The following is a 25,211-nucleotide window of genomic DNA, read 5'->3' as shown; positions in this document are numbered from 1 at the left end:
AGTTGGAAAGTAAAAGAGGTCCAATGGAGAAAAGTTCTTTGAATTCGGGGGGAACAGTGCGGTTTGACACGGATTCAACGCTTTTTGATATTTTCCTTATTATTTGAACGTTATGTCATTGGTTTAAGTGAGAGCGGAATAAATAGAACAGTTTTTTCTCATTGCGAATCTTTGGTGACGTCTCAAGTTCCGGAATATTATTTTAGCTAATTATAGGTGAAATTTTAATTACACATATGGATGAAAGTGATTTTTTTTTTGGAAAATCTATTCTAAAACTGTACTTAACTCAAATGTGTGTCAAAGTAATCGAAAGGAAATTGGTTCTAAGATTTGCTCTTTTCATCTCAAATGCACTGTGGCAGATGGTAACTTTCTACACTCGACAGCCGTACAAATAAAGCATAAATTTATTTGAAATTGACGCTACTAAACCATCAAATTTTAATTATTATTTTTGTCTTTTGTATGAAACCTTAATTTTTTGCATTGTTTTGAAATTCGACTAAAACGTTCGATGCACTAACTAGAGGAATTTTAGTAGGTACACTAACAATGTTGGCCAACTGTGTAACAAAAATTGGTAAAAATTGTGTTAATGTTTTGTATGGGGAAAATGTGAAATTGTTTTACTTTTATTTCAAATGTCCTACAATACTTTTCTTTATTGTTGTATTATTATTATGGAGTTTTTGTTCCTTTCTTCTATTTTTAAACACTTATTATACTTAATTAAATTGGTAACAATGTTTTTCTACTAACTTTGTTCCTTTAGTTGTGTTAGGTACAATCAACAGAAAAGACTCATTTACCGCAAACTTTATTTACATCACAAAAAAATGCAAGCACGCCTAATACCGGGTGACTACTAATGTTTGTGATAAAAAATTCACTGGCAACACTGAATTGTTGGTAATCCTTCTAATTTGTTATATCACAATGTTTCAGGTGACGGCTAAATCAGCAATCGCTCGTCGCAGATGAATGACAATTGCCTATAAAAGTTTGACGTTTGAATTTGAACGTCAAGGTGACCATATTGAAATTTTAAATTTGATGTCAGCTTAGGGTAAAAAGTCAGAATCATTAATAGTCACCCGATCTATTTTTTTATAACTTTTATAACTAGGTGCAATTAAATTTTATCTTTGAGAGCAATTTAGCGTTGAGGCGTCAGCCGAGCCGCTAATATGCTCGAAAAGATAATGAAAATTTTATCGTCGTGTACAATATAAAATTTTATTCAATCCTCACTAATTTTGTAGTCAATTTGGTCGATATTTATAAATGTCAAAGTAAAATTCAACAATGAAATCTAATGTCAAAGATCGTTAACAATTAACAACCGCAGATATACAACAATGGATGTATTTTTTTATCATCTAGACGATAAAATTTCATTTTAACATGAAGAAAAGAGTAGATAAAATTCAGTTTTACCATAGAAGATTGAATAATAGTTATGTATTGAACTTATATCAAAAAATTCGTATTGCTGGCATAATTGTTTCGGAAAATCAAAAATAAATTTTAACAAAAACATGCAAATGAGTAAAATTTTTACATTATAATTAAATTTTGTAATTTCTAACTATGTTTAGTGCTTTTATTTATCACAGTTGGTAGCGCAAGTTTTTCGATTGGTTAAGCTTTCCCACCAGACAAACGTCAAATCAAACGTCAACAAAAAATCTGCTTGTAATCGTTACCTCAGTGTTTTTGTGTAAATTGTGAATTAAATACTCACAAAAACTTGCAAAAATGCCGGACCATTTGGGCGATGATATGCGAAAGGTGAAAACCGATAAAGAAGAGCCGGAAAAGGAAATAAAATGTACGTATTAATTTGCTTCTTTCTTGTTCTCATATCCATTTTGTTTACGATTCTGATCAATATTTTTAATTTTTAGCCCTCGATGAAGGTGATATTGCTCTTCTCAAGACCTACGTACGTAAATTAATCTGGAAGTGTCAAAAATAAAATGTGAGGTTATGTTATAGGGCCAGGGTCAATACACTAAAACAATAAAAACGGTGGAAGATGACATCCAGACGATTATTAAACGTGTTAATGAGCTTACTGGGATTAAGGAATCTGATACGGGATTGGCCCCACCGGCCCTTTGGGATTTGGCTGCTGATAAGCAAACTCTACAGAATGAGCAGCCCTTGCAGGTGGCCAGGTGCACGAAAATCATCAATGCCGACACTGACGATCCTAAATATATAATAAATGTGAAGCAGTTTGCCAAATTTGTTGTAGATCTGGCCGATTCTGTGGCCCCCACCGATATTGAGGAAGGAATGAGAGTGGGGTAAGATTTTTTTAAATTTTGTTTCAACTTTTACTTGATCTATTATATTTTTAGTGTTGACCGCAATAAATATCAAATTCACATCCCTTTGCCTCCAAAAATTGACCCCACTGTCACTATGATGCAAGTGGAGGAAAAACCTGATGTTACATACAGCGACGTCGGCGGTTGCAAAGAACAAATTGAAAAATTGCGAGAAGTTGTAGAAACTCCCTTGTTACATGTAACATTGTAGTACATTTTAATGAATTATTTTTTTGACTGAAAGTTTACAGCCGGAAAAATTCGTAAAATTGGGTATTGAGCCCCCCAAAGGTGTTCTCCTTTTTGGCCCCCCGGGCACCGGTAAGACCCTCTGCGCCCGAGCCGTGGCCAACCGCACCGACGCTTGTTTCATCCGCGTAATCGGGTCCGAATTGGTTCAGAAATACGTGGGCGAGGGGGCCCGCATGGTCCGCGAATTGTTCGAAATGGCCCGTTCGAAAAAAGCTTGTTTGATTTTCTTCGACGAAATCGATGCCATTGGCGGAGCTAGATTCGACGATGGCGCCGGTGGCGACAACGAAGTCCAGCGGACGATGTTGGAACTAATTAACCAATTGGACGGTTTTGATCCCAGAGGAAACATCAAGGTTTTGATGGCGACTAACAGGCCCGACACCCTGGATCCGGCTCTGATGCGTCCCGGTCGTCTCGACCGCAAAGTAGAGTTTGGGTTGCCAGACCTGGAGGGCCGGAGTCATATTTTTAAGATCCACGCGAGGTCCATGAGCGTGGAAAGGGATATTAGGTTCGAGCTGTTGGCTCGCCTGTGCCCGAATTCCACGGGGGCGGAGATCAGGAGTGTGTGTACAGAGGCAGGGATGTTTGCGATTAGGGCCAGGAGGAAGGTGGCCACCGAGAAGGATTTCCTCGAAGCTGTGAATAAAGTCATCAAGTCGTATGCGAAGTTTTCGGCGACTCCTAGATACATGACTTATAACTAATTTGTATTTTGATAGCTAAATATAATTTGCTTTTTGAAGATTGGGTTTTATTAATGGGTGTTGTTGTGCTTGTCAAAAGAAAAATGTGACTACTCAACTACAACCTAATTATTACAAGGTTAAAAATAAACCAGGTGCAAACAGCTAGATGGAGTATTTTTGACTCGGATGCGCTAGAATTATGTTCGTAATTAACAAGTGTGGATTTTTGCGAATTGGGATTTTTCATTGGATAATTGAAATGGTGATAGATGTGGGGAGATTTGGGAGATAATTGCGCTACATTACATTTGTCACAAGAGAAATACCTCAACAGATGCTTGCCATTAATCAAACAACAAAAGACAATTATTTTGAATCGATATTAAATTATGGCGTAATTATTATTTTTGGCACAAGACTAAAATTAAAAAAATAAATTCCTTCTGTCATCCTAACATAACAAATGTACGGAGGTGTACCTTTTAAGAGTCCAACTTAATTTCACTCTACATTTATTTTTCAAAATTTTGGCTAGCATTGACTGGTGACAATACTAAAAGGAATTTCAATGTTTACTATAAAAAGTTATCGGAAATGCAACACACATTACAGTTTACAAAGAACACCTGTTATACTGTTAAGTAGGGTGGTAAAACATTTTATTGAGCGTCGGATGTTTAGATTAGATGTTGATATTGTTCGGCATGGCCTATTTTTGTTGTCATTTATTTTAAAGCCAAACGAATTTACAATTTAAATAATGAATCGGTATTTCACACGATCTGTGGGCTGAATGAGAAAATTGATGCTTCTGTAAACAATTACCAGCCGATAATTGATAAAGATAACAAATAATTTTTATGAGTCTGTGAAGTAGTTTTTAAAAATAAATCATATTTTTTCTTGCATGGTCACATTATAATAAAACTAAACAACAGGTTTTACTTTGATTATAAACTGTAATCTTAAATGTTATAAGAGTAAAATGTTGGCTTTTATTATACATAAAACGTATTTAAAACCACAAAACGCACATAATTTATTACGTTCATAAAATCGTAAGTATTATCTTTTTAAACCCCGATATACGGTGTTATAAATTGAACATAATTTTTTCATTGTTCTGCAATATTTTAGGTAAATAGATGCATTTATTGTATGATCGTTAGTAATGAATTTGTCACTTGTTGGTTATATTCCAGATTGCATAGCTTTCACATTTACTCGTAAACCAGTCACGAGTACGAGTGTATTATTTATTCCGAGATTATTATTATAAGATATTGTTATTGTTGTCATACATTGTTATATTTATTTGCTTATATCATGATCCTTATCTAGTAATTTGTCATTGAATAACTGTAATTGAATGAGGTGAAACGACTACAACTTCTGGAAGTGGATGATTATAAAAACTTGAATCAGTTTTTTAACTATAGATACCTACTCATCAGTATATTTAATAATAATAATAGAGCTCGTTAATTATCAACCAGTGGAAATTTTTCTTGCAAAAAATATATACATTCTAGAACATCTATTCAAAGATTTTTTTGATAATTAGTCACTCCTACGCAATTCCTGAATGAAGAATGTTATGAACAACTGATTCAGTACGTTACGAAGACATTTGAGGAGTTCCTTTCACTGCCTGTTTAGAAATTCTTCTAACAACTATTGCAATATATGTATAAATAAGTTTAATGACTTGAAGTACCTATTTTTTGTACGTATAATTGTGATATAATTTCATCACCACATCACTAAATGCCGCAGTGGAGCGTAAAGGAACAGAGTTGTAGAGCGAATGGGTACGCTAAAAACAAAATATTATAAAGTTTAGTTATTTGAAAATGAATGCAAATTTTATGTGCAAAAAACAATGTCTAAACACAGTAAAACATTTTAACACTTACGGCATTAATCACATAAAAAACTCTTTTTTGGTAGTTAATTTTTTGTCGTTACATATTTAGTATTTTGTTATTTTGTTGAATTTTCCCCAGACGTTTTTATATTTTAAAATTACAAATAATAAACGGCAAAATCATATTTTTACTTGCTTAAAGCTGAAATTAATTCAATATATCGGAACATTAGGTATTTGTTTTACGTTAGTGGGCGGCAAAATTATATGGAATAATCTTATTTATTAAAACTGAAAATACTGAAAATACTTTGTTTTTACTAAAGCTCGAACAGGTCAATTTTCTCTCAATTTGATTTAAAATTGTATTATTGTATTTTGTTGATATTAATTCACTTTCTTGGTGATTTTTTTTGAAAACTTTATGTAGGTAATATTTAATATTTTGGTGTTGTCATTTTGACAATTAAAAGATCTATCAAATTGGCTAAAAAAATTAGGGGTTTCCATTTAAAATAAATGTCGATGACGTCATTACTCAAAAACCAAAAAGTGTAAAATTTTAAGTTGAAAATTGTGTATTTTTTCAAAAGAAAATTGACCTGTTTGACCATTTTTGCCAAAATAAAATATTTGCAGTTTTAATAATATTATTCCATAATTTTGTAAGTACTTACTTGCTTTTTTTACTATTTTCAATTTTTTTATTTCTTGTAAAAGCAGCAGTTTTTTATTGGTCAATGTAACATACTAACAAACGAATTTTTTAATACTTAAAACTTAACAGGGTTAAACTGCGAGGATTGATAATATTTGAAACTTGGCTAGAGCAGGATTAAGGATTTTGCTGTCAAATTAAGTAAAGAAATACAATAGAAGTCAATTCAAATCTGAAATCATTTGATTTAAATGGATTCAAATGTAAGGTAGTCATAAACTAAACATCCGTTAGATGTATAGTGCTTAGGTAATTTTCCAATAACGCTTCCAGATTAGTCTAGAAAATCCATATTTTCTTATTAAACACCCACTCCTGGTTATATTTAGTCTGGGTGATTCTCTTGTAAATTAAATAGAAAAGACTGATTAATGAAGTGTCACCCTACTAAGTCACGACGCGACTTAAACTGCTCTAATTAGAACCCATCAATTTTTAATTTTTTTTCAGCCAAATCAGGTGACTCACAAATAAACCTCGTGGTTATTTTAAATCGAAATCATTTCGTATATTTCAGTCATCGACAGTTATAATGAAAATAATCTAATTATATCTCTTTGGCAATGTGTCTCTTTGGAAAGTGAACCTGAATCACCTTTCTTGACAAAAACCATTTCAAATATTTACTATTGGGAAAAATGCGGCCAGCCTACCGCAACTCGCGAAAAAATCGCACTTATCCTCGTTTCAGATCTATTTTAACATCGGTGCAAACGACAACACATCCTTCGCGAATAATGATGGAGGAGACTAATGATCTACCTCTTGACAGGCTTCGTTTTTGCACCTAACAATAACAATTTCTAGCCCGTTCAAACGTGAAATATTTTACACGTTTAGAAAATTTTGCGTCGGGTAGATCGGGAGTAGGGGAAATATATAATTGGAGGTTTACATAAATTTTGACAGTGTCTGTTACGTTTTCATTTTTTCAACTAACAGCATTCCAGGGGCTGAGCACCTGCACAATGGTAAGTCGGGCTTTTTTTCAAAAAAATCCTAAAGCTTTTCCAGGAATCAGACGACCAGAAGATGGCCATCATGAGGAAGGCCTTCCAGATGTTTGATACCTCCAAATCCGGGTTTATCGAAACGCAGAAGATTTCCACCATTTTAAACACCATGGGACAGCTTTTTGATGATGGGGAACTCAATAAGCTGATAATGCAGAATGATCCGGATAAAAGTGGGACTGTCAATTTTGACGGATTTTACAACATTGCTTCACATTTTCTCGAAGAGGACGATGATGAATCTACTCAACAAGAATTGAAAGAAGCTTTTAGATTGTACGATAGGGAAGGAAACGGTTATATCACTACTGCAACTCTTAAAGAAATTCTAGCAGCCCTTGATGACAATTTGACCAGTAGGGATCTTGATGGGATTATTGCCGAGATTGATACTGACGGTTCTGGAACCGTCGACTTTGATGGTAAGTCAAAAACTATCATCTGCAATAATTTTCTTAATCTGTGTTCCAGAATTTATGGAAATGATGACTGGTGACTAAAAGACAAATTTCCGATCCAAAGACAACATGTACTAGTGATACTGACAAAATAACAAATAAACAATTTTAGTATAATAGTTTTTTCTTGTCCTATTTTTATTTCCTTTGCATCTCTTCCAACTGAAAGTGCATCCAACAAAATGTCTGTAAAATAATTAGCTTGATCTTGGATAAATTTAGTACTATCGTCATTACCAGTTTGATTTATTTTTGTCCGAAATTTCATTCAAACCCTTTGTGAACAGGAATTTCCGGTTTAGCAAAATGGCGACCGAAAAAAGCAAATTTATAATTAGAAGTTGTACACATCCGTTGTTGCGTATTTTTAGCTTATTAAAAATAACACTTTAATAATAAACATTTTCAATTGAGGGTTGGGCAAGGTTTTGGAATTTATAGTTTTTGGATTAATAACTTGTTGATGGCGATTGAACCGGATTTTTACGATTTATTCGTGATAAACCATAAATATTATTTTACTGTTTTTAACTTTGCAAATATTTGCTTTACTGCAAGGTGTAAAGTACGCTCGTTAATAACGTAACACCAAGTGGCGCATTTCTATTAGCTGCCAGTCACGTGGCAAATCCGAACAATCTTTTTTACACTAATTAAATTGAATACATGTTAAAATAGTGTTTTCTTGTTGAACTTGGGATTTCCGGGTACGCGACACAAACTTAAATTTGATTAATGGGTTAATATGCATCAACATACTAGAACTTTAATGTAATATCGCAAGAAGATAATGGAATTTTGGTGTCAAAGGGGCTGAAATTAACTACTAGCGGGTAACTATTAATGTTTGTGACAAAAAAATCCATTTGCAACACTGAAGTTATTGGTAATTCTTCTAATTTGTTTCAGCTGACGGCTAAATCAGCAGTGGCCTCTCGCAGATGAATAACAATTGCTTATAAAAGTTTGACATTTTAATTTTATAATCAAGGTTGTCAAACTAAAATTTTTTTGACACCAACTTGAAGTAAAAAATCACAATCATTTACAGTCACCCGGTATAAGTAAACATATTCTTATGATCGTAATAACAATTCAAGAGAATCAAAAAATGGAGATGTTTCGGATAATTCGTGTGAATTCTTCCAATCTGTTAAGATGTTAAGCAACCGATCGATCGAATCGAGGAGAGAATAACAATTCTGATGAAGAAATCGGAGTCTTTGTTTTGAAATAGATATATTTTTATTTTAGTTTGCTTGTGCTATGCTTGAATACTTAAATGGCCCAACACTTGGGGTAAATATTTGTTGAGGGTGTTTAGCACTACCTACATGTTGGACAAACAATTAATTTTCTGTGTTATCTTTGTGAAAAATGTCTAGGTGCAGCGGCATATCTATTAGTTACATCTAGGTAAATGTGACTAAATAATAATTGATAGTTAAAAGGAAAGGAAACAAGAAGTTTAAAATTTTCAGTATATTTTTATGTCCGTGGTGTCCATAAAGGAATATTAAAAATATACTTTACTCGTAATTTTAAAAATTTCAAGTAAATTATCGTGTTCTTTTATCCAGGGGATTGAAGAGTGACGCAGCAAGGCACTTGCCTCAGGCAATCAGTGGAAAAGACCGCGGAATTGATAAAAAATAATAATCAATAACAAAAAGATAATTAATAATTTGTTTCTATTTTACAATAATTTATTAAAAATGTAGGTTAAATTCTTGAAACAAACTCACAAATAAAAATGCCAATTTGGAATTCGAATTTATAATTTTTATGATTTCCACATGTCAAACCTATTGGATGTAAGTGTGCAAGAGTTATAGACTTGTTAAGTTGCTTTTGTGATTATAGTTTTTTTTTGTAACACCAAAACAGTGTAATAAAAGAAAAGACTTTCTTCTTGTACTGTTACACAACTATTCATATATGTATGTACAGTTTTATCTTACAGGGGCGCTGATTTACCTTTCTGCCTCAGGTGAAATTGTTGTCTAGTCTAGATCCGACTCTGCTAAAATTGAAGAAAAAATATAAATAACCTGAATAATCGTTATTTTTAATTTGAAAACAGTGTGTTTGAATTAAAAAATGAAGGCAAGTTTCTTGTTTACTTGTACAAATATGTAAATAAATTATGAGTTTTAATAATTAAAAGATTTTTTGTGTTTGAAATGTTTGAAATGCACCTCCAATAATGAAGTCTGATCTTGTATTGGTTTGGAGGTAAACAAGTTTAAAATCTTGACCCGTTTGAATAAATACCACAGAAAACAGTGCCAAATGCAAATAAAACTGCAAGTGTAGTATTATAATTTATTGATTTCAATAATAATTGTATACATATATTTCTAAATAATCTAATCTATCTCCTAAAGAAGGTATATTTGAAAATATATCGGGTGTTAATTCAAGTCTTTCAATTGCGCTCCTTGTGCAAAAATGTTTCATCTGGAAAAAATTTTTGGTTGGAGATAAATTTAGCTGTTGGATAAACAACGCGTGCTTTCAATCATGAATGTAACTCATTCTGGAAATTCCTGGAGGTTTTTCTACATGTTTACAACAGCGAAATGTAATTTTTACGTCGACTCTATTCACACAAGATGTGCCATTGCTGGTTCTGTTCCATAGGGTTGGCGATGGCCGTGTTCCACTGGATCAGAGCCTTGCCTCTTGCGAACATATACGAGCCCAGGACGCACTTCCCGATCAACTTGTCTGCAATCAAATCGTGATCTTGAACAACCAAGATCAAGGAAACGCGTTGCGTCACAGTGAAAGTAGAGGAAGTGCAAGCGGAAACCGAAATTATATAATTAGAAAGTAAATCGTGCAAAAATGAGATGATCAGCCACACGGACAAAACACGTACCCCTACCGTAACCAGAAGTCGCCTGGAACACGTGGAAAGCTAAGCTGGAGATGTCCACCTGAGATGGGGCCAGTTTGAAGTTGAAGCCTTCGGTGAAGGTCACGGCACCGTCGCGGGAAGGTCGCGCTACGCCGGTGCGCTTTTCTTTCACGCTGCGGTAGTGCTGGTTCAGGGTGAGGCGCACGTAAGCCTCGTGTTTGTCACCCTGGAACTAAAATAAATTCAGCATTCTGTTGCATGAGATATTTTTATTGATCTCACACATACAAAATAAGCCAATTTTAAGATTATACTCGCAGTTTTTTCCCATTAAAGACACGTAACAAGACCTGCTGGATTCTTAATTTCGTATGCAAAGTATATGTTGAAACTTAACGATTTGAGCAATAAAACAAATAAACTCACTTAAGTACCAAGTACCAATGGTCTACTATAAACACTCAACCGTTAGGATGAATATAACTTTTTTTATTACAAAAATCTGAGAAATGAGTAGATTGAAAATTAATACAGGATCCAAATTTTACGCATTCTATGAGTGCGTATGAATTTTTTGCTGTTAGTGGTTAAAAACTTTTTGGGAAAATCTTGATGTTTTGAGCAAACAACCATCAAGATATTAGGATTATACAGAGTGAATATAAAGTATGGAAACAAGTGTTTTTTTTTAATCATTTGCCTTCAGAAAATAATAATTAATATAAATTAAAGTAATATAAAAAATGTGACCTTATCTTGAGAACAAAATTTTTTGTTTTTAAATTATGCGATTTTTTTTGTCAAAATAGTTTTTTTTTAATTAAGCACAAAGTAGATAGTTGTAATCCTTAGATCATAACCTACATGAGAAAAATGATTTTTAGTGGGTTATTGTCATTTAAAAAAATAAAAAAATGAGTAGAACTCAAAAACAAAAGAAAATTTGAAAAATTTTGCTTTATCATTCACCAATTAGTTTTTCCAAAAAAATAAATAGTTAATAGTTAGTTGATATATTTTTTTTTCATGTACCTGGTATCTTGTCTTAGTTGAAAGTTTTCTCTGGGGCGCGAGTTCTGACACAGCCTGTATATGGAAGAACGGTATCAGGGCCACTAGGATGCCATATAATGGTAGATTGTTGTTGTGGTCTTTATACTCAAACTACTCAAAGGTCTTACAAAAGTACCTATTTTTTTAGACTGGATGTATTCTGTTCACAATAAAATATTAACTTAGATTTTTGGCAAACTGATATCTCGAAAATTAAAGCTGTTTGCTAACAAAAAAAATTTGCCTTCCTTTTTTCCAAAATTTTAAAAAATATTGTACTCTGTCATTATACTGTAGTCAACGAACAAGTTGAGAATGCATGGTTTGGAACAGAATTTTTGACTTCAAGACTATATTTAGCTTAGTTAGAAAGTAAAAACAGCTATATCTTTCTACAGACTTTAAACTACTAAAACTTTCCGCTTATCTGTGATGAAGGGGGCACAGAAGATGTCGTCTTATGCTTCTTAGCTTTATATCCACAAAACGGAGCCTGTTACGAGAAAAAAATAAAGCTTATAGAGTGTTTTTCTTTTGTTTTCCTCTTCTGTCAAATGTATTTCACCATTACTCAAAACTAGGTATTTCATTTGATATATTAATGTCAAAGCGACGTAGGCGGGAGATAGTTTTGAGAAAGACAAACACTCTAAAATTTTCTACAAGATGGGCTTCTCAGGTTTTTCGTATTTCAAATAGTTTTCGAGATATTTGCTAGCAAATATCGCACCCTCTAAAGAAACTATTAATGAATGAATGAATGAATGAATTAACATAAAGATTGTTGTAAAAATTGTAAGCATTGGGATTGGGCCGTTTAAAGTCGGCCATTATAATAATGTAAAAAACCAATCAGTGTAGATTTTTGGATTCATTCAAAAATTTTATTGCAATGATGTGATTGGTCCGTTTGAAGTCAGCCATTATTATAATGTGAGTAATCATGGAGAAACCAATCACTTTAGACTTTAGTTTAATTCAAAAATTAAGCAAAATTAATTAATCCAGTTTTGAATTCATTCATTAAAATAATGATTTTTAAAATGTTACGTGTGTAGGGGTAGGTACCCTTTTGTGACTATTCTGATTTCTGAGTAAATTGTGACGAAGAATTTGCACCTTACGTTGCGTTGTACTTGATTTGGAAATAAAACCGAAATATTAGTGTTTTACCCACCCTATGTGCTTACAAACACAACATCAATTGGCGACGAAGATGTGGAAGTGAAAATTGTCTTCGAATCTGAACATTTTCAATTTTCATGCAAGAACTCGGAACAAGAAGCAAACATAACCTCACTTTTTTGACTTTCTTGGGACCACTTGCAGAAAGGTAAAAACTGTTTTCCACAAAGTGCAAAGGCTTACAGTACAATTTGCAATCTGTTGCAATCAATATTCCCTCATAACCACTTTTGTTGTAATCTTGGTATTTAGACACCATGGTGCAAAGAGAGACAAGATTTTTTTTAAGGGTGCGATCATAGACGAACCCCTTTGGAAGGGGGCTCGTCTATGAGTGCTATATTTGCTAGCGGATGTGTTAAAAACTATGTAAGACACAAAAAAAGTCTTGTAGTAAATTTTATAAACATTACTTTAGTAGGTATATTAAACCAGTTTTTTTTTCGTAACACGCACTCTTTTGTGGATATAAGCCACAAAACGGCACCTTCTTCGTGCTCCCTTGCATCCCCGCTTACCTCAGACCAGGGACTTTTAGTACTTTCTAAAATTCTAACTAATCCAAATACAACAGTAAAGTTATGATTGTGTTTTACAACCCCTTTTTGAGCGTCGATTGACTGGACTATTAATTCTTTTAGCTTTTTTAGAATTAGGAAATAATAGAAAAGGAGATTTTTGTACGTTGGTAAACATTACTTAATTTAATTTCATTTTTGGTGGAAGAAAAAGTGCAATAAAAAATAATAGTAATCTACTGTAAAATTTTGTTTACTCTGTCAAAAAAAATCCAAAGAACTGAATAAAAATAATCTGGTTTTGCAGAAATTAAATCAAAGATGTTATTCTTGTATTTTAGTGAAACTTTGTCCTTTGTGGACCCAATGAATTAATATAATTTTCTGCATAATATGAGAATCGTGAATTAAAAAAAAAGTCGTAAAATTAAAAAAATCTTTTATTTGTTATTAAACCTAACCTAGGACACCTCTTATCACCAAAATCACATTAGACTTCCACATACAGGTACAAAAAATAAACCGCGATTGTGATTCCTATCCCTAACAGAAACATCACAAAATGTGGCAAGTATTTCAATGAGACCCTTTTCCGCTCTTCTAGGGCCATCTGAATTAAAGAAATTTTCGAATTCGAGTACGGCGGGTACCTACTCGCCATGATTTTCTCCGGAATGGCTTGAAAATCCCTAACTAGAACACTCTTTTTGTGTGTAAAAGTATCAAATGTTTTTTTTCCATGATAACAACCCATACCACTTGTCCCAACACCACCAAATGGTAAAACATCGACTGAAGCATGGAGGATTGTATCATTGACACAAACTCCACCACTGGAGGTCTTCGAGAGGAGTGTTTCCCGGTCGTGTTTTCTGGTTGAGAAAATATACAAAGCGAGGGGTTTGTTCCTGCGATTGATAAAAGTGATAGCTTCATCTATACTATTTACTGGAATAATGGGTAAAATAGGACCGAAAATCTCCTCTTGCATTATGGCGTGATTGGGGTTGACATCTATAGCGATTGTGGGCTCCATAAATCTCTCTTTTTGCTCGTAGCGTCCCCCAACGGCGATCTTAAGGCCGGGCAAAAGACCAATCAATCTCTCGAAATGTCTATCAGTGATAATCCGACAATAATCATTACTATCTTTAATGTCACTACCGTAAAACTCCAAAAGAGCCTTTTGTGCATATTTGACGAACTTTTCTTGCACTTCTTTAGTGCATAAAATATAGTCAGGGGCGATGCAAGTCTGGCCCGAGTTTATGCATTTTCCCCATAAAATACGTTTCACAGTTTTGGCAATATCGGCCGAGTTGTCAATGTAGGCGGGGCTTTTGCCGCCCAATTCTAATGTGACAGGTGTGAGATGCTTATTGGCTGCTTTGTGGACGATTTGGCCTACAGAGGTGGAGCCTGTGTAGAAAATATAATCGAATTTTTCTTTAAGTAATTCAGTTGTTTCTTTAACTCCACCCAAGTATACAGGATAGCACTCAGGATCCAAATAGTTGGGGAGCAGTTTATAAATGAGTTGACTTGTAGCAGGAGAGAGGTCCGAGGGTTTGATTACAACGCAATTGCCGGCTGCTATAGCACCTACGAATGGAATTTTGTAATTTTTTTTTGAAAATTCTAGGTTGTAAAAAACTGCTCTTCTAGCTTTTTTGAAATGGGTTCGGTCAAAGAGAACAGGTTTTTAATTTTTTTTCTAGACTTGAAACCGGTCTCAGCAAAATAAATTAGACTTGGATTGGTAAACATGTTTTATCAACTTAATTATTATTTAAAAAATGTTGGTTTGCAGGAAGTGCAAGTGTTTAATTTTTATTAAAATTGAAAGAGATCTGCTTTGTTTCACTTTCACTATTGTTAATAAAACCGCGTTAATTATCGCTTTTTCCCACACCTAACGATCCAGATAAACGTCTCGGTATTTCATTTCAATGAAAGTAACATTTTCGACATATAAAACAATTTTGCCACATTAGACTTATATAATAATTGCGCCAATTTCGATATATCCGAACTCGTTAAAAAAGAAAGTAGGTTTATGAACCGTGATTTACCTTTCACACAAAAAACAAAATCTCGAGAAAAATTTGTTAGAGACAAAGTTCAACGTATAACGCAATAAATAATTCAGACTCGGTCTGTTGTGCGATTTTAAGCAAGAAAAAAACAAGGTTTAAATAACTTCCCGGTGGAAAACTTGGCCAAATGTAAATTTTTCCATTTGTTCTTAAACAGATATGAATAATTTATAACAAATCGGGCAAATATGAATAAAATATCGCGTGTTTAACAAAACGTAATTTACACATGCCGAAGTTTACCGTAATTAAATAATAATTAAGAACAAACACGCATATTACATATTTGTCACCTGCTGGGGCGAGGTTAATGGGGCACATATTCGATAGAATTTTTTTAGAAAAAAAACTTGTGAGGTGTCTTTGGCTCTTTGTGTTAAATGTGATAAGTGATAAGTTAAAACAACCTTGTCACAACAATACTGAACTTATTTAATTTCCTGACACGACACGTTCGAAAGAAAACAACAATTGAGAATTAAAGAAATTGTCGTTCGGTGATAAATAAAGTGATTTGCCTTGTTCATGGAAATGAATTGTTAAACAACTTTGTAATGGATAAATATATTATTTCTTTTATAGTCCATTCTATGCATTTCAAAATGTAAATTTAGTGAAAAATGCTCAAAATATAAAAATTTTTGATCAAATATAACGAATTGATCATTTCTATTTATTATTATTTTTATTAGTATTAGTTCAATAAATTATTGTGAAATTTTAGTAAAGAAATATCAATAGAACATTAAATAGTTATAAGTTAAATAAGAATTATGAAAAAATTTTAAAAATCGGTAGGCCCTGTTAGAATTTTTATTTATGGTGCGCTTTTAAAAATTAAAAAAATAAATTTTAATGTAGTATAAGTTAACAATTGTAGAATTTTTCTAAATGTCATAGTACAATTTAACATTTAGAAAAATTACAAAACTGTCAGCTTATACTATATTAAAACTCATTTAATTTAGTTTTTTATTTTTGAAATCGGGCCATAAATAAAAATTCTGCAGCACCTGCCCCCACCCCGTATTTATTATCTTTAACACAACGTTTGTACATAATAGTAATATTTCTTCAACTAATAGAAATTTTTTGGAATAAAAATCAAAAATGAATATGTGATTTTGTTACTTTTTGCCTATTTTGCTTACAATGAATATAAAAATTGAATTTCGTAAAAAACCTGAAACTAAACAAAGATTCTTCTATTACGGTGGTCATTTAAAACAATTTTTGAAAACCAGGTTTAATGTTTTAAGAATATTCCATTAACTTTTTCAGAAGATCAGAGAAATTCAATTTCTTTTCGTTTCGAATATCTTTGAGTTTATCTCATTACTTTATTTATTCAATTTTCAACTAAATGCAATCATTAAATTGAGTTTAGTGCTTAACTCATTTATTTTATTATTTTTATTAAAAAAATTGAATGTGATTTTTTGTAATTCAGTGATATTTCTCTTTTGGGTTTTTGCTTTGTTTTATATTGCATTTGTAATAATCACCGGTTTTCCATACAGGAATTAAAATTGATTGTATTTCATTAGATGACAAACAAACAGTTTAGAGAAAAGCCTGTCTTGAAAACTGTAATATTGTTAAACAATAAGAGTTCTTTTTGACCGAACAATAAAAAACCTTGTACTAACCGATAACAGGCATCAGTACCAGCATCAGGGGATAATTCCAGGCACCCATGACTAGCACAACCCCATACGGATCATTATAAATCATCACCCCATCCATAAAATTAACCAGCGATTTTTTGGGTTTCTCTGGTTTCGTCCACTCGTCCATATGGTTGATGGCATGTTTGGCTTCCTTGACCACCGGACCGATTTCGTAGCACACCGCTTCTTGTTTGGGTTTCTTGAAGTCCTGGTAAAGGGCTTCCAGGATAGCGTCTTCATTCTCCTGTACGAACTTGAGGAGGTTATTGAGCTGCTTCTTCCGGAATTTGATCGGTTTGGTTTTGCCTTCTTCGAATCGATCTCTGGCGATGTGAACAACCTTCGCCGGGTCTGGAAGTGTTATGTCGACGACTGTTTCGCCGGTTCTTGAATACATTTTCACTCGCGTTCACTTTCTAGCTGTGTGTTTGTTGTATTGCATGGATGCAACTACTGTTAGATAATACCGATCTGCGAGGGAACTGTACCGAAACTTGCGAACCAATCGCGGTTTTCGCGCAGAACGGGCCTTCGCCTAGTTTACCTTGGAGGTAACACTGACCGTGGACGAAGGGAGGACGAGGGTAATTAGTAGAGGAGGGAGAAATAAGACATGGAGAAGGGATTTTTTGAGCCGCATGGGTGACATTTTATGTCAAAATAAGCAGAGAGTAAATCGAGCAAATTATCTTTTAAATGAGTCTGTGACGTCAGTGATAACAATGTTGAGGTCAATGGTCCAGATAATATTAATTGATATTTAAATATCAATTTTAAGAACTTTGAATTTAGAGCATTAGTACATGCAGACTGATTTTTCATCGAGCATTATTTTTTATGGCTTTATAATTACACAAATATTGACGATCCTAATGATAAAAATTAATTAGGATATAATGTGCAAGAAATATTTAAATTCAATTAAAAGAAGGTATTAATATCAAATGAAAAATGTACAACTTTCATATTTTATTAATAGACATTTTCGCTTGTTACAATTATCCACAAGAAAGAAAATGTTTTTTACCCGTACATGAATACGTTAATAATGAGCCTGAAAGTTTTTTTTAAGCAATTAATATTACATTTCAGACAACGTGGATATTAAAATATTTGGTTCCGTCACATTTTTCTAATACTGTATAACTCGTCAATTAGTTTTTTCAAAAAATAAATAATTTTGAGAAAAAAACGTTTGGTTTATTTTTTTTATTCACGTGGTATGTGTTTTCTACTAAAGAGATTGTATTTTTGCTCTAAGAAAATACCCATTTTTTTCTAAACAATGGTAACATAATACTGAAGATAATAAAGGAAAATGAAAAGACATCAGATTAAGCCCGCTATATGCTGCAAATACTCAGAGTGCTGAAAAAATGTTTAAAAAGTTTAAAATTTTCAAATTTATTTTTTGACATTTGATATTTTTTATTTATACAGGGTGTTTCACATAATTTTACGAGGCCTACGCCTGTAAAATGCAATCAATAATACATATTCCGACACGAACTCGATTAGAAATTTTGAAAAATTGTATAGTCTTCTCTAGTTTGTTCACCCCTTCAAAAAAAAAACATTTTTAATTAGTTAATGATTAAAATAGATAAACTAGAATCATTCTCATGCCGTCTCTTAACAGAACGAATGATAATTGTTTCTGAAAAATTGCAGTTTGTGACTATTAATGAAACAGTGGTTAGTTTGACAACTACTGTCATGGGTTTCCAAAAATTAAATTATTAAATGTGTATTTTTTGTATCTAGTGTTTTGTGAATTTTGTACATTTGGGTGCGTACATTAGGCGCAAGCCTCGTAAAGTTGTGTGAAACACCCTAATGATATTGATGATCTTGTATATGTTTCGTTTCCTCTTCTAATAGCCTGTAGCAAAAAAACTTGAAAAATTATTTTTCTAACAGAGATAGGTAAAGTCAAAGTGCAAAATTTAAACTCTCATAACTTCAAAATTTTTATAAATAGAATTTTTTAACATTATTCTTGTTGTCTAGGGCACCGACCGATGATACAGTGTCACGGAGGTGCGCGACTTTCCGGACAGCCTGTGTATCATCTTCGATTTGTTTTTCATCAAAAAAAAAAAACAAATAATTTCTATTTATAGACGGAAAATTTGCCATAATATTATTAGTGGTTAAAAAACATCCTGTTTATAATGTCCTATACCAAAAGTCAGCACATTTTTTTGTTTTAATTACGACGGAATTGCTATAATTGCAGTTCTAGACAATTAATATTCATATTAATTCCCCACTCTATTCAAATGAAGTTTTTTTCTATCGTCTCGCGTCCTATGTCGGGTCAATGTCAATGGTAAAATTTTACAACCTATTTATATTTTGTCATTACATTGTGTTTATTTAACATTGATCCTAAAACTTTATAATTACATACAATTATGAAAAGATAACTTATTGCAAATTTAATAATTTGTCCTAATTAGAAATGTTTCTAGCGCAAAATATAAAAACAACAGTTAAGAAAATTATGATTGTTTACATATTTTTTGTGTACGTTTAAGGAAATCTAACAAACCGCAAAACCGCAAATTTTCGGTTGTCCTAATTGTTTCATTAGCACCCAAAATGACGTCATCCTTAGTCAAAATAAAAAATTCCTGTCAACCTTCGTATTTTATGGACCTTGGCTTGACAAGATTTTATATAAATGTGAATAAAGGTCACATTTCTTGTGAGGTCTTTCGAATTCTCATCTGCTATTTTATAGATGTAATTATTTTCAAGAATTTAAGAAGCTTCAGGTATTCCTATTATCCAAAGCAAGGAAAAAATTCCGTTAAAACAATTGAAATTTGAAAAAGCACTCTATCTCATGGTAATATTTCAAATATCTATTTTTGTTAACGTGTTTATTTTTTATGCTGTTACACGTGCAGCGAAGAGGCTATTTGTATAAATTATATTCTCTCGTATTTGTAAATAACAGAAGTCAATGTCGATGCATTTTAATCAATTTATAATTCGTCATTAGTCATTACTCTTTATACTACTTTTATGGTTAAATTATTATTTTTATGTAGCCGCAACATACATAAATTAAAATTGACACCGCATGAAACAAAGCAATTTTCTACGTCATAAATGTTTGATTTTATGCAGCACTAAAATACCAATTATTAAATAAAGCATAGGAACAATGCCAGCGATATTATGAATGAATATTAATATGAAACTGAAATCACTTTAACTAAAATAGCTCAGACGCTACACATGTAAAGCTGTAAAAATCGTAACACATTTGTTTATATTTATAAGAAAATAATTTGGCAGAGTACCTAATAAGTGCTGACATTGAAAAATCGCGTCTGCACTGTAATAACAAACGACAGTTATAGTAAACTAAATATCTTTAAACCGTAAGCTACTGCTCCTAACTTGTATAATTCAATGTCAATGTTGAGTAATTTTGTAATGTAAATCGCATTCAATAAATAAAAAATTCACCACTCATTTAACGGGCCGTTGAACTCGGAAATGAATCAATTATAAACGACTTTGGACGACTATTACAGCTTCAAATTAAATTAAATTAGCTTTAATCGTTGTGGAATTAAATTTTCTTATCTCAGAGAAAGTTATAACAAATCACCACTTCTCTTATTATCGAAAATTTGTAAGTTCCTTTGGTTTCGATGTTAGTTGCAATAATCGCGTTTACATAAACCTGAAATCCCAACTGATGCTTTGAAACACTTTAAAAGCTCTCTCGTGCTATCATTCAGGACCTTGCTTTAAGAAAAGCCGAGCGTGCAACAAATTACATTGTCTTGTCGGATTTGTTCCTGTGTGACTGATATATAGCTGCTTTTGTCTGCACTTTTCCTGGTGTTAAATCGCTGTTTAAAAGATATGTAGGAAAGCAATTAGACGTTGTGTCGTGCAATTACAATAAGCTTGGAACACGTAATATTTAACTTGTCAAACTAACGATGAAATTGCGGTTTATGTGGTAACGATGGATGGTCGCACACATTTTGGTTTATACAGGCTGATTCAAAAGTCTCGGCCCTTTTCTTGGGTGGTGATAAAGGACAACTATCTGAGTTAAAAGTTTCTATGACAAAAGATTGTTTGAGCTTTTCAAAGGTTAGATTTTGTGTTAAGTTTTTGTCCGTTCAGGTAATGCATTTATGTATTTAGTTAGTGGAAATGGCAGGATCTTGGAACATTAAACTGATACCTGTTGAAAAAATCACCAGTGTGTGTTATGGTGAACATTTAACAAACTAGCAAATTTAATAATAAATTATGAACTAAGGTGTCTACATGATGATAATATGGGAATTGTCATTTCAATTTTTTTCTCAAAAAAATAACGCTCAAAAAAATAACGCTCAAAAAATCTGCATTTATTTTTGTAGGTATTTATCTGAAAGCCTTTTATCACTATTGGAGAGTTCACCGGACACTTTTGAATCAGCCTGTAGGGTTCAAAAGTACATTTTGTATGTCATGGCAAAAATAGAAACCAATAAAAATGGTGGATGCGCCGGGTTGCCGATTTTTGTAAATTAATGAACTTGTCTGCTATTTAAATTGCAATAGCACAACACATTATTTTATTCATTATCAGTTTGCAGAATATTGTTGGTTGCATATACAACTAATTTTTTATCGCGCCATCAAACTCAATTCTAACTTTCCATTCCCGGCTATTCACGTAACATAACTAGTACAGACTTGCGGTTTAAATGATTTGAAAATAATTTATTACAATGCTGAAACTTTTGCATATTGCATAAATGTCAGATGTTTGCGATGGTAACATCATAAATTAAAATTTTCCATTCGTATTGCATTAAAGGATTATTAGAGAACAAGGAAACGTTAAAAACATTTTACATATCTTGCGGGAAGAAACCTTCTCTTTTGTTATTTTTTATGTAGTGTGAATTAAAAGCGTTATATAATAGTAAATCGTATGTTAAATGTGTTGTTGCTCTTATGAAGAAATTAATCACATTTAAGTAAAGGTTTTAAAGAGAAAATGAGTGAACTGGGAATAGCACTCTTGAAAGTTGAATGGAATATTTTGATCAAAATTTATTCCAGTTAATACGGCATTAGCATACTTTTTGAAACTTGAAACATGAAAATGACAGCTTGAAATCATATATTTTATGGATTACTTAACGAGTTATGCAACCAACTGTACCTCAATATAAATAAAGGAAAATGAATGTTTTTTTTCGTTTGGACCCTAGAATGGGGCATTTGGAATTGGTTTTGATAGGGTGGTATTTGTTAAACAAATTTTTATTTATTTACAATCATAAAGTAATAATCAAATTATCTTACATGTGAAAAGTTGGAAAGTATGACATTTCAACTTTATTTAACAATTCATTTGAAATATACAATTCACTTGTCAAAACAATCTCCGAAGCAAACAACGCAAATATATAGTGCAGGTTGGGAAATGGCCACTTTCCAACCCGAAAATTGAAAAGTGACCACTGTTCAACCTGCACTGTCATAATATGTCATTTCAAATTTTATAAATTCTTTATTGTCTTTTTATTCTTTAAGGAGAATAATTATGAATAAAATAGTATACAAACCTTGGTGGTCGTTGCTTCATCGTACCTTGTTTGAAGCACCTCCCACCTTGGTATGCAATCTACTATCACTATTTTTTGTTAATTTTGATTTACTGTTTATGTTGTTTATGAAAAAAAAACATATATTTACAAAAAAACAATAAAAAACAATACTTTATTTTAGGATATTTTCTTATTTACATTAGTTGGTTATTACTTCGTATAATGTAATAGGGCAAAGTAATTGAAAATTAGAAAACCTACAACAAATCCTATGAAAAAAATCGAGAAATAAAATAGCCAAATCCACGACGGGCCTCTTCTGTACTTCAACAAAAACGCCAAAATATCAGTTTTTCGACTGGAATACGGCGGATACCTCATTTCATTCGCTTTCTCAATAATCTTACTAAAATTTTTCACCAACACACTTTTCTTATGAACAAACGTATCGAAACTATCCTTTCCTTTATAACACCCCATTCCACTCAACCCCACACCCCCGAACGGCAAACTTTCAACAATCAAATGCATCAGTGTATCATTCACTGTAACACCACCCGAAGAAGTATTATCGATGACATAATCTCTAACAACGGCATTTTTTGTAAAAATATACAAAGCTAGTGGTTTTTCACCCCTGTTAATAAAATTCACAGCTTCTTTAAAATCATTAACTGTGATAATTGGCAGGATTGGCCCGAAAATTTCTTCTTGCATGATGGGATCTGTTAGACTCACCCCTGAGACAACAGTCGGTTCTACACAATTATCGAGGGGGTCAACACGGCCCCCGATTACCACATTGAGACCCCGAAGCAATTTTTGAAGCCTCTTAAAATGAAAATCGTTGACTATGGGGCAACATCGGGGGTCATTGTTGAAGAATTTAGCCAACGCAGTTCGCGCATGTTGGATGAATTCCTTCTCGACCTGTTTTGTACACAAGACGTAATCAGGGGCGATGCATGCCTGTCCCGAGTTGAAACATTTGCCCCACATTACTCTAGCTGCTGTCATTTCTAGATCAGCACTCGAATCAATAAAAACCGGGTTTTTGCCCCCTAATTCCAGTGTTGTGGGGGTTAAATATTTGTTGGCAGCTCTATGGACTATTTTTCCGACTGTTGCTCCCCCTGTGTAATAAATATAGTCAAATCTTTGGTTTAGTAATTGGTTGGTTTCCTCGATTCCACCGAGAAACACAGGGTAACAAATGGGGTCGAGATATTTGGGCAACAACCTGGCCAACATGTTGCCAAAAGCGGGGCAAGTGTGTGATGGCTTGATCACCACGCAATTCCCAGCAGCCATTGCGCCTAAAATTTTGTCTAAATTCACATTTTATGGATTTTTGAACGTACCTGTGACCGGTACAAGAGTCAAAAGTGGGACATTCCACGACCCCATGACCAAAACCACCCCCAAAGGGTCATGGTAGATATACAGTCCGTCCAGCAAGTCGATCCATCTCTTCTCCGCCATGTCGGGTTCTGACCACTTTCGCACGTTATTAATTAAGTATTTTAGATGATTTATCGCGATGAGAATTTCAAGTCTGGCTTCCTCTCTATGCTTCCGCAGGTCTTCGTACATGCTTTCAATGATTTCTTTTTCGTTTTCTTCGAGGAATTTGATGAAATTTTTGAGATTTTTAAGGCGGTAGCGCATGTTTTTAGTGAAGCCTTTGTTGAAGGCATCGCGCGCTGTTGTCACAATATCAGTCGTTTGGTCTTGTATCATTCTTGAAAATCTGAATCGGACTGAGATTAGTTTGTATTCAAAGGGGTTTAAATATTTTTATCGAAGGTCGGAGTTGTGACACCAGTTTTGGGACTGAAGCTTCTTTGAATTTTAATCAGGTTGGCACGTCTAACGGTTAACAATACTAACTGATTGTTTTAAAAAGAGCTGTAATTTCTTCAGTTATATAATAAATAAAATACGTACTTGGAAGGGTCATTCAGTAGCGTCATAACACTTTATTATATTAGCTAAATCAGCATTAAGTGCGTGATGACTTATTCAAAGGTAATTGCTCTGAAGTAAATTTACTCATCAAATGGCAAGAAAATGACGATATTTACTTACCACAAATGTACTCAATTCAGGCATGATTGCATATTCGTATGTAAGCAATTGAGGTGACATTGACATGACTGATAATAAGTTTCAAAGTTTACTACATTGGAAATTAATATAAAGAACCAGTTCTGTCATGTGGATAATTTCGAATCGGTGTGTAGGGATTGGCTACTTTTATATCAGCCCTTGAAATTCATGACCGGACTGCGGCGAACTCAAAATTATACCTGAAAAAGTAAAGACCGGACTGCGGCCGCAACACCAAAATGTCTTATCTGATTAAATCAACGGGGGTTGACAGTTCCATACAACATTACTTAAACAATGATATTACCAGACTATGCTTTGTTCTTATTAAGAAATTATTTTTGTATATAAATTTTGTACAAGATTTGTGCATACATATACGAAGTAATCCAGAAAGACTCAGTCTGTTGATAACAGATTTGAAAGTATTTTTGTTAATAACATGAAACACTGCAACCAGATACGGTTTTGCTTGACAAATATTTGACCCCTCAAGATTGGTAAATTATTGTTAATCAAAAGCGTACTCCAATGGTTAAAAAATTAGTGGATCACTTTGTACATATAGTGTAAGAAAATAAAATATTTATTAATACGAAAATTAAACTTATTTTACCTAAACTTTATTAAGATTACTCTCGGGATTACATACAACCATCTACAAGATGCAGCCGGAGAAATTATAAGATAATCCTGCTACCTGCCTTTCACGGCCGCAATCCGATCCTGCCCTTTCGAATTCGTTTTGGTTGATTACAATTTTTAGAATAGTATTATACAATGATATTTATCATAT

The 25,211-nt window shown here is 33.0% G+C and overlaps 5 protein-coding genes across 6 annotated transcripts in view; 2 read left to right on the top strand and 3 right to left on the bottom strand.

Moving 5' to 3' along the window:
• The first annotated feature begins 1,634 nt into the window (after positions 1 to 1,634).
• On the top strand, positions 1,635 to 3,339 carry LOC123004502 (26S proteasome regulatory subunit 7). Its single transcript, XM_044397824.1, has 5 exons — positions 1,635 to 1,834; positions 1,911 to 1,948; positions 2,002 to 2,315; positions 2,370 to 2,538; positions 2,591 to 3,339. Exons 1-5 carry the CDS (start codon positions 1,762 to 1,764, stop codon positions 3,299 to 3,301), a joined length of 1,305 nt encoding a protein of 434 aa, XP_044253759.1. The 5' UTR covers positions 1,635 to 1,761; the 3' UTR covers positions 3,302 to 3,339.
• A 3,306-nt stretch (positions 3,340 to 6,645) lies between these two features.
• LOC123004503 (troponin C) lies at positions 6,646 to 7,456 on the top strand. Its single transcript, XM_044397825.1, has 3 exons — positions 6,646 to 6,839; positions 6,883 to 7,303; positions 7,353 to 7,456. Exons 1-3 carry the CDS (start codon positions 6,837 to 6,839, stop codon positions 7,379 to 7,381), a joined length of 453 nt encoding a protein of 150 aa, XP_044253760.1. The 5' UTR covers positions 6,646 to 6,836; the 3' UTR covers positions 7,382 to 7,456.
• Positions 7,457 to 9,651: 2,195 nt separating this feature from the next.
• LOC123004322 (synaptotagmin-15-like) overlaps positions 9,652 to 25,211 on the bottom strand; it is a 46,442-nt gene continuing 30,882 nt past the window's right edge. The window contains exons 9-10 of the mRNA XM_044397521.1: positions 10,224 to 10,434; positions 9,652 to 10,069 (exon numbers count right to left, since the gene is read on the bottom strand). Of these exons, the coding sequence (XP_044253456.1) occupies positions 9,942 to 10,069; positions 10,224 to 10,434 (339 nt within the window). The 3' untranslated portion in view covers positions 9,652 to 9,941. The remainder of the gene's footprint in view (positions 10,070 to 10,223; positions 10,435 to 25,211) is intronic.
• LOC123004320 (aldehyde dehydrogenase, dimeric NADP-preferring-like) lies at positions 13,381 to 17,355 on the bottom strand. The gene is made up of 2 exons (XM_044397518.1): positions 16,704 to 17,355; positions 13,381 to 14,560 (listed from the first exon to the last, which is right to left on the bottom strand). The coding sequence occupies exons 1-2, from the start codon at positions 17,119 to 17,121 to the stop codon at positions 13,449 to 13,451; spliced, it is 1,530 nt and encodes a 509-aa protein (XP_044253453.1). The 5' UTR covers positions 17,122 to 17,355; the 3' UTR covers positions 13,381 to 13,448.
• Positions 22,450 to 24,607, bottom strand: LOC123004321 (aldehyde dehydrogenase family 3 member B1-like). 2 transcript variants are annotated; one of them, XM_044397520.1, is made up of 4 exons: positions 24,395 to 24,607; positions 24,254 to 24,343; positions 23,668 to 24,195; positions 22,450 to 23,622 (listed from the first exon to the last, which is right to left on the bottom strand). In XM_044397520.1, exons 3-4 carry the CDS (start codon positions 24,044 to 24,046, stop codon positions 22,517 to 22,519), a joined length of 1,485 nt encoding a protein of 494 aa, XP_044253455.1. In that variant the 5' UTR covers positions 24,047 to 24,195; positions 24,254 to 24,343; positions 24,395 to 24,607; the 3' UTR covers positions 22,450 to 22,516. The 2 variants fall into 2 exon arrangements, with proteins under 2 accessions (XP_044253455.1, XP_044253454.1); XM_044397519.1 differs by having other exon boundaries at positions 23,668 to 24,056.

The sequence above is a fragment of the Tribolium madens genome, unplaced genomic scaffold (assembly GCF_015345945.1).
Source record: "Tribolium madens isolate multiple individuals breed KSU strain unplaced genomic scaffold, Tmad_KSU_1.1 Scaffold_1;HRSCAF=32;Tcas5.2_LG8, whole genome shotgun sequence".
Lineage (NCBI taxonomy): Eukaryota > Metazoa > Arthropoda > Insecta > Coleoptera > Tenebrionidae > Tribolium > Tribolium madens.
The sequence above is the reverse complement of the archived record's forward strand: the minus strand, read 5'-3'. Positions and strand labels throughout refer to the sequence as shown.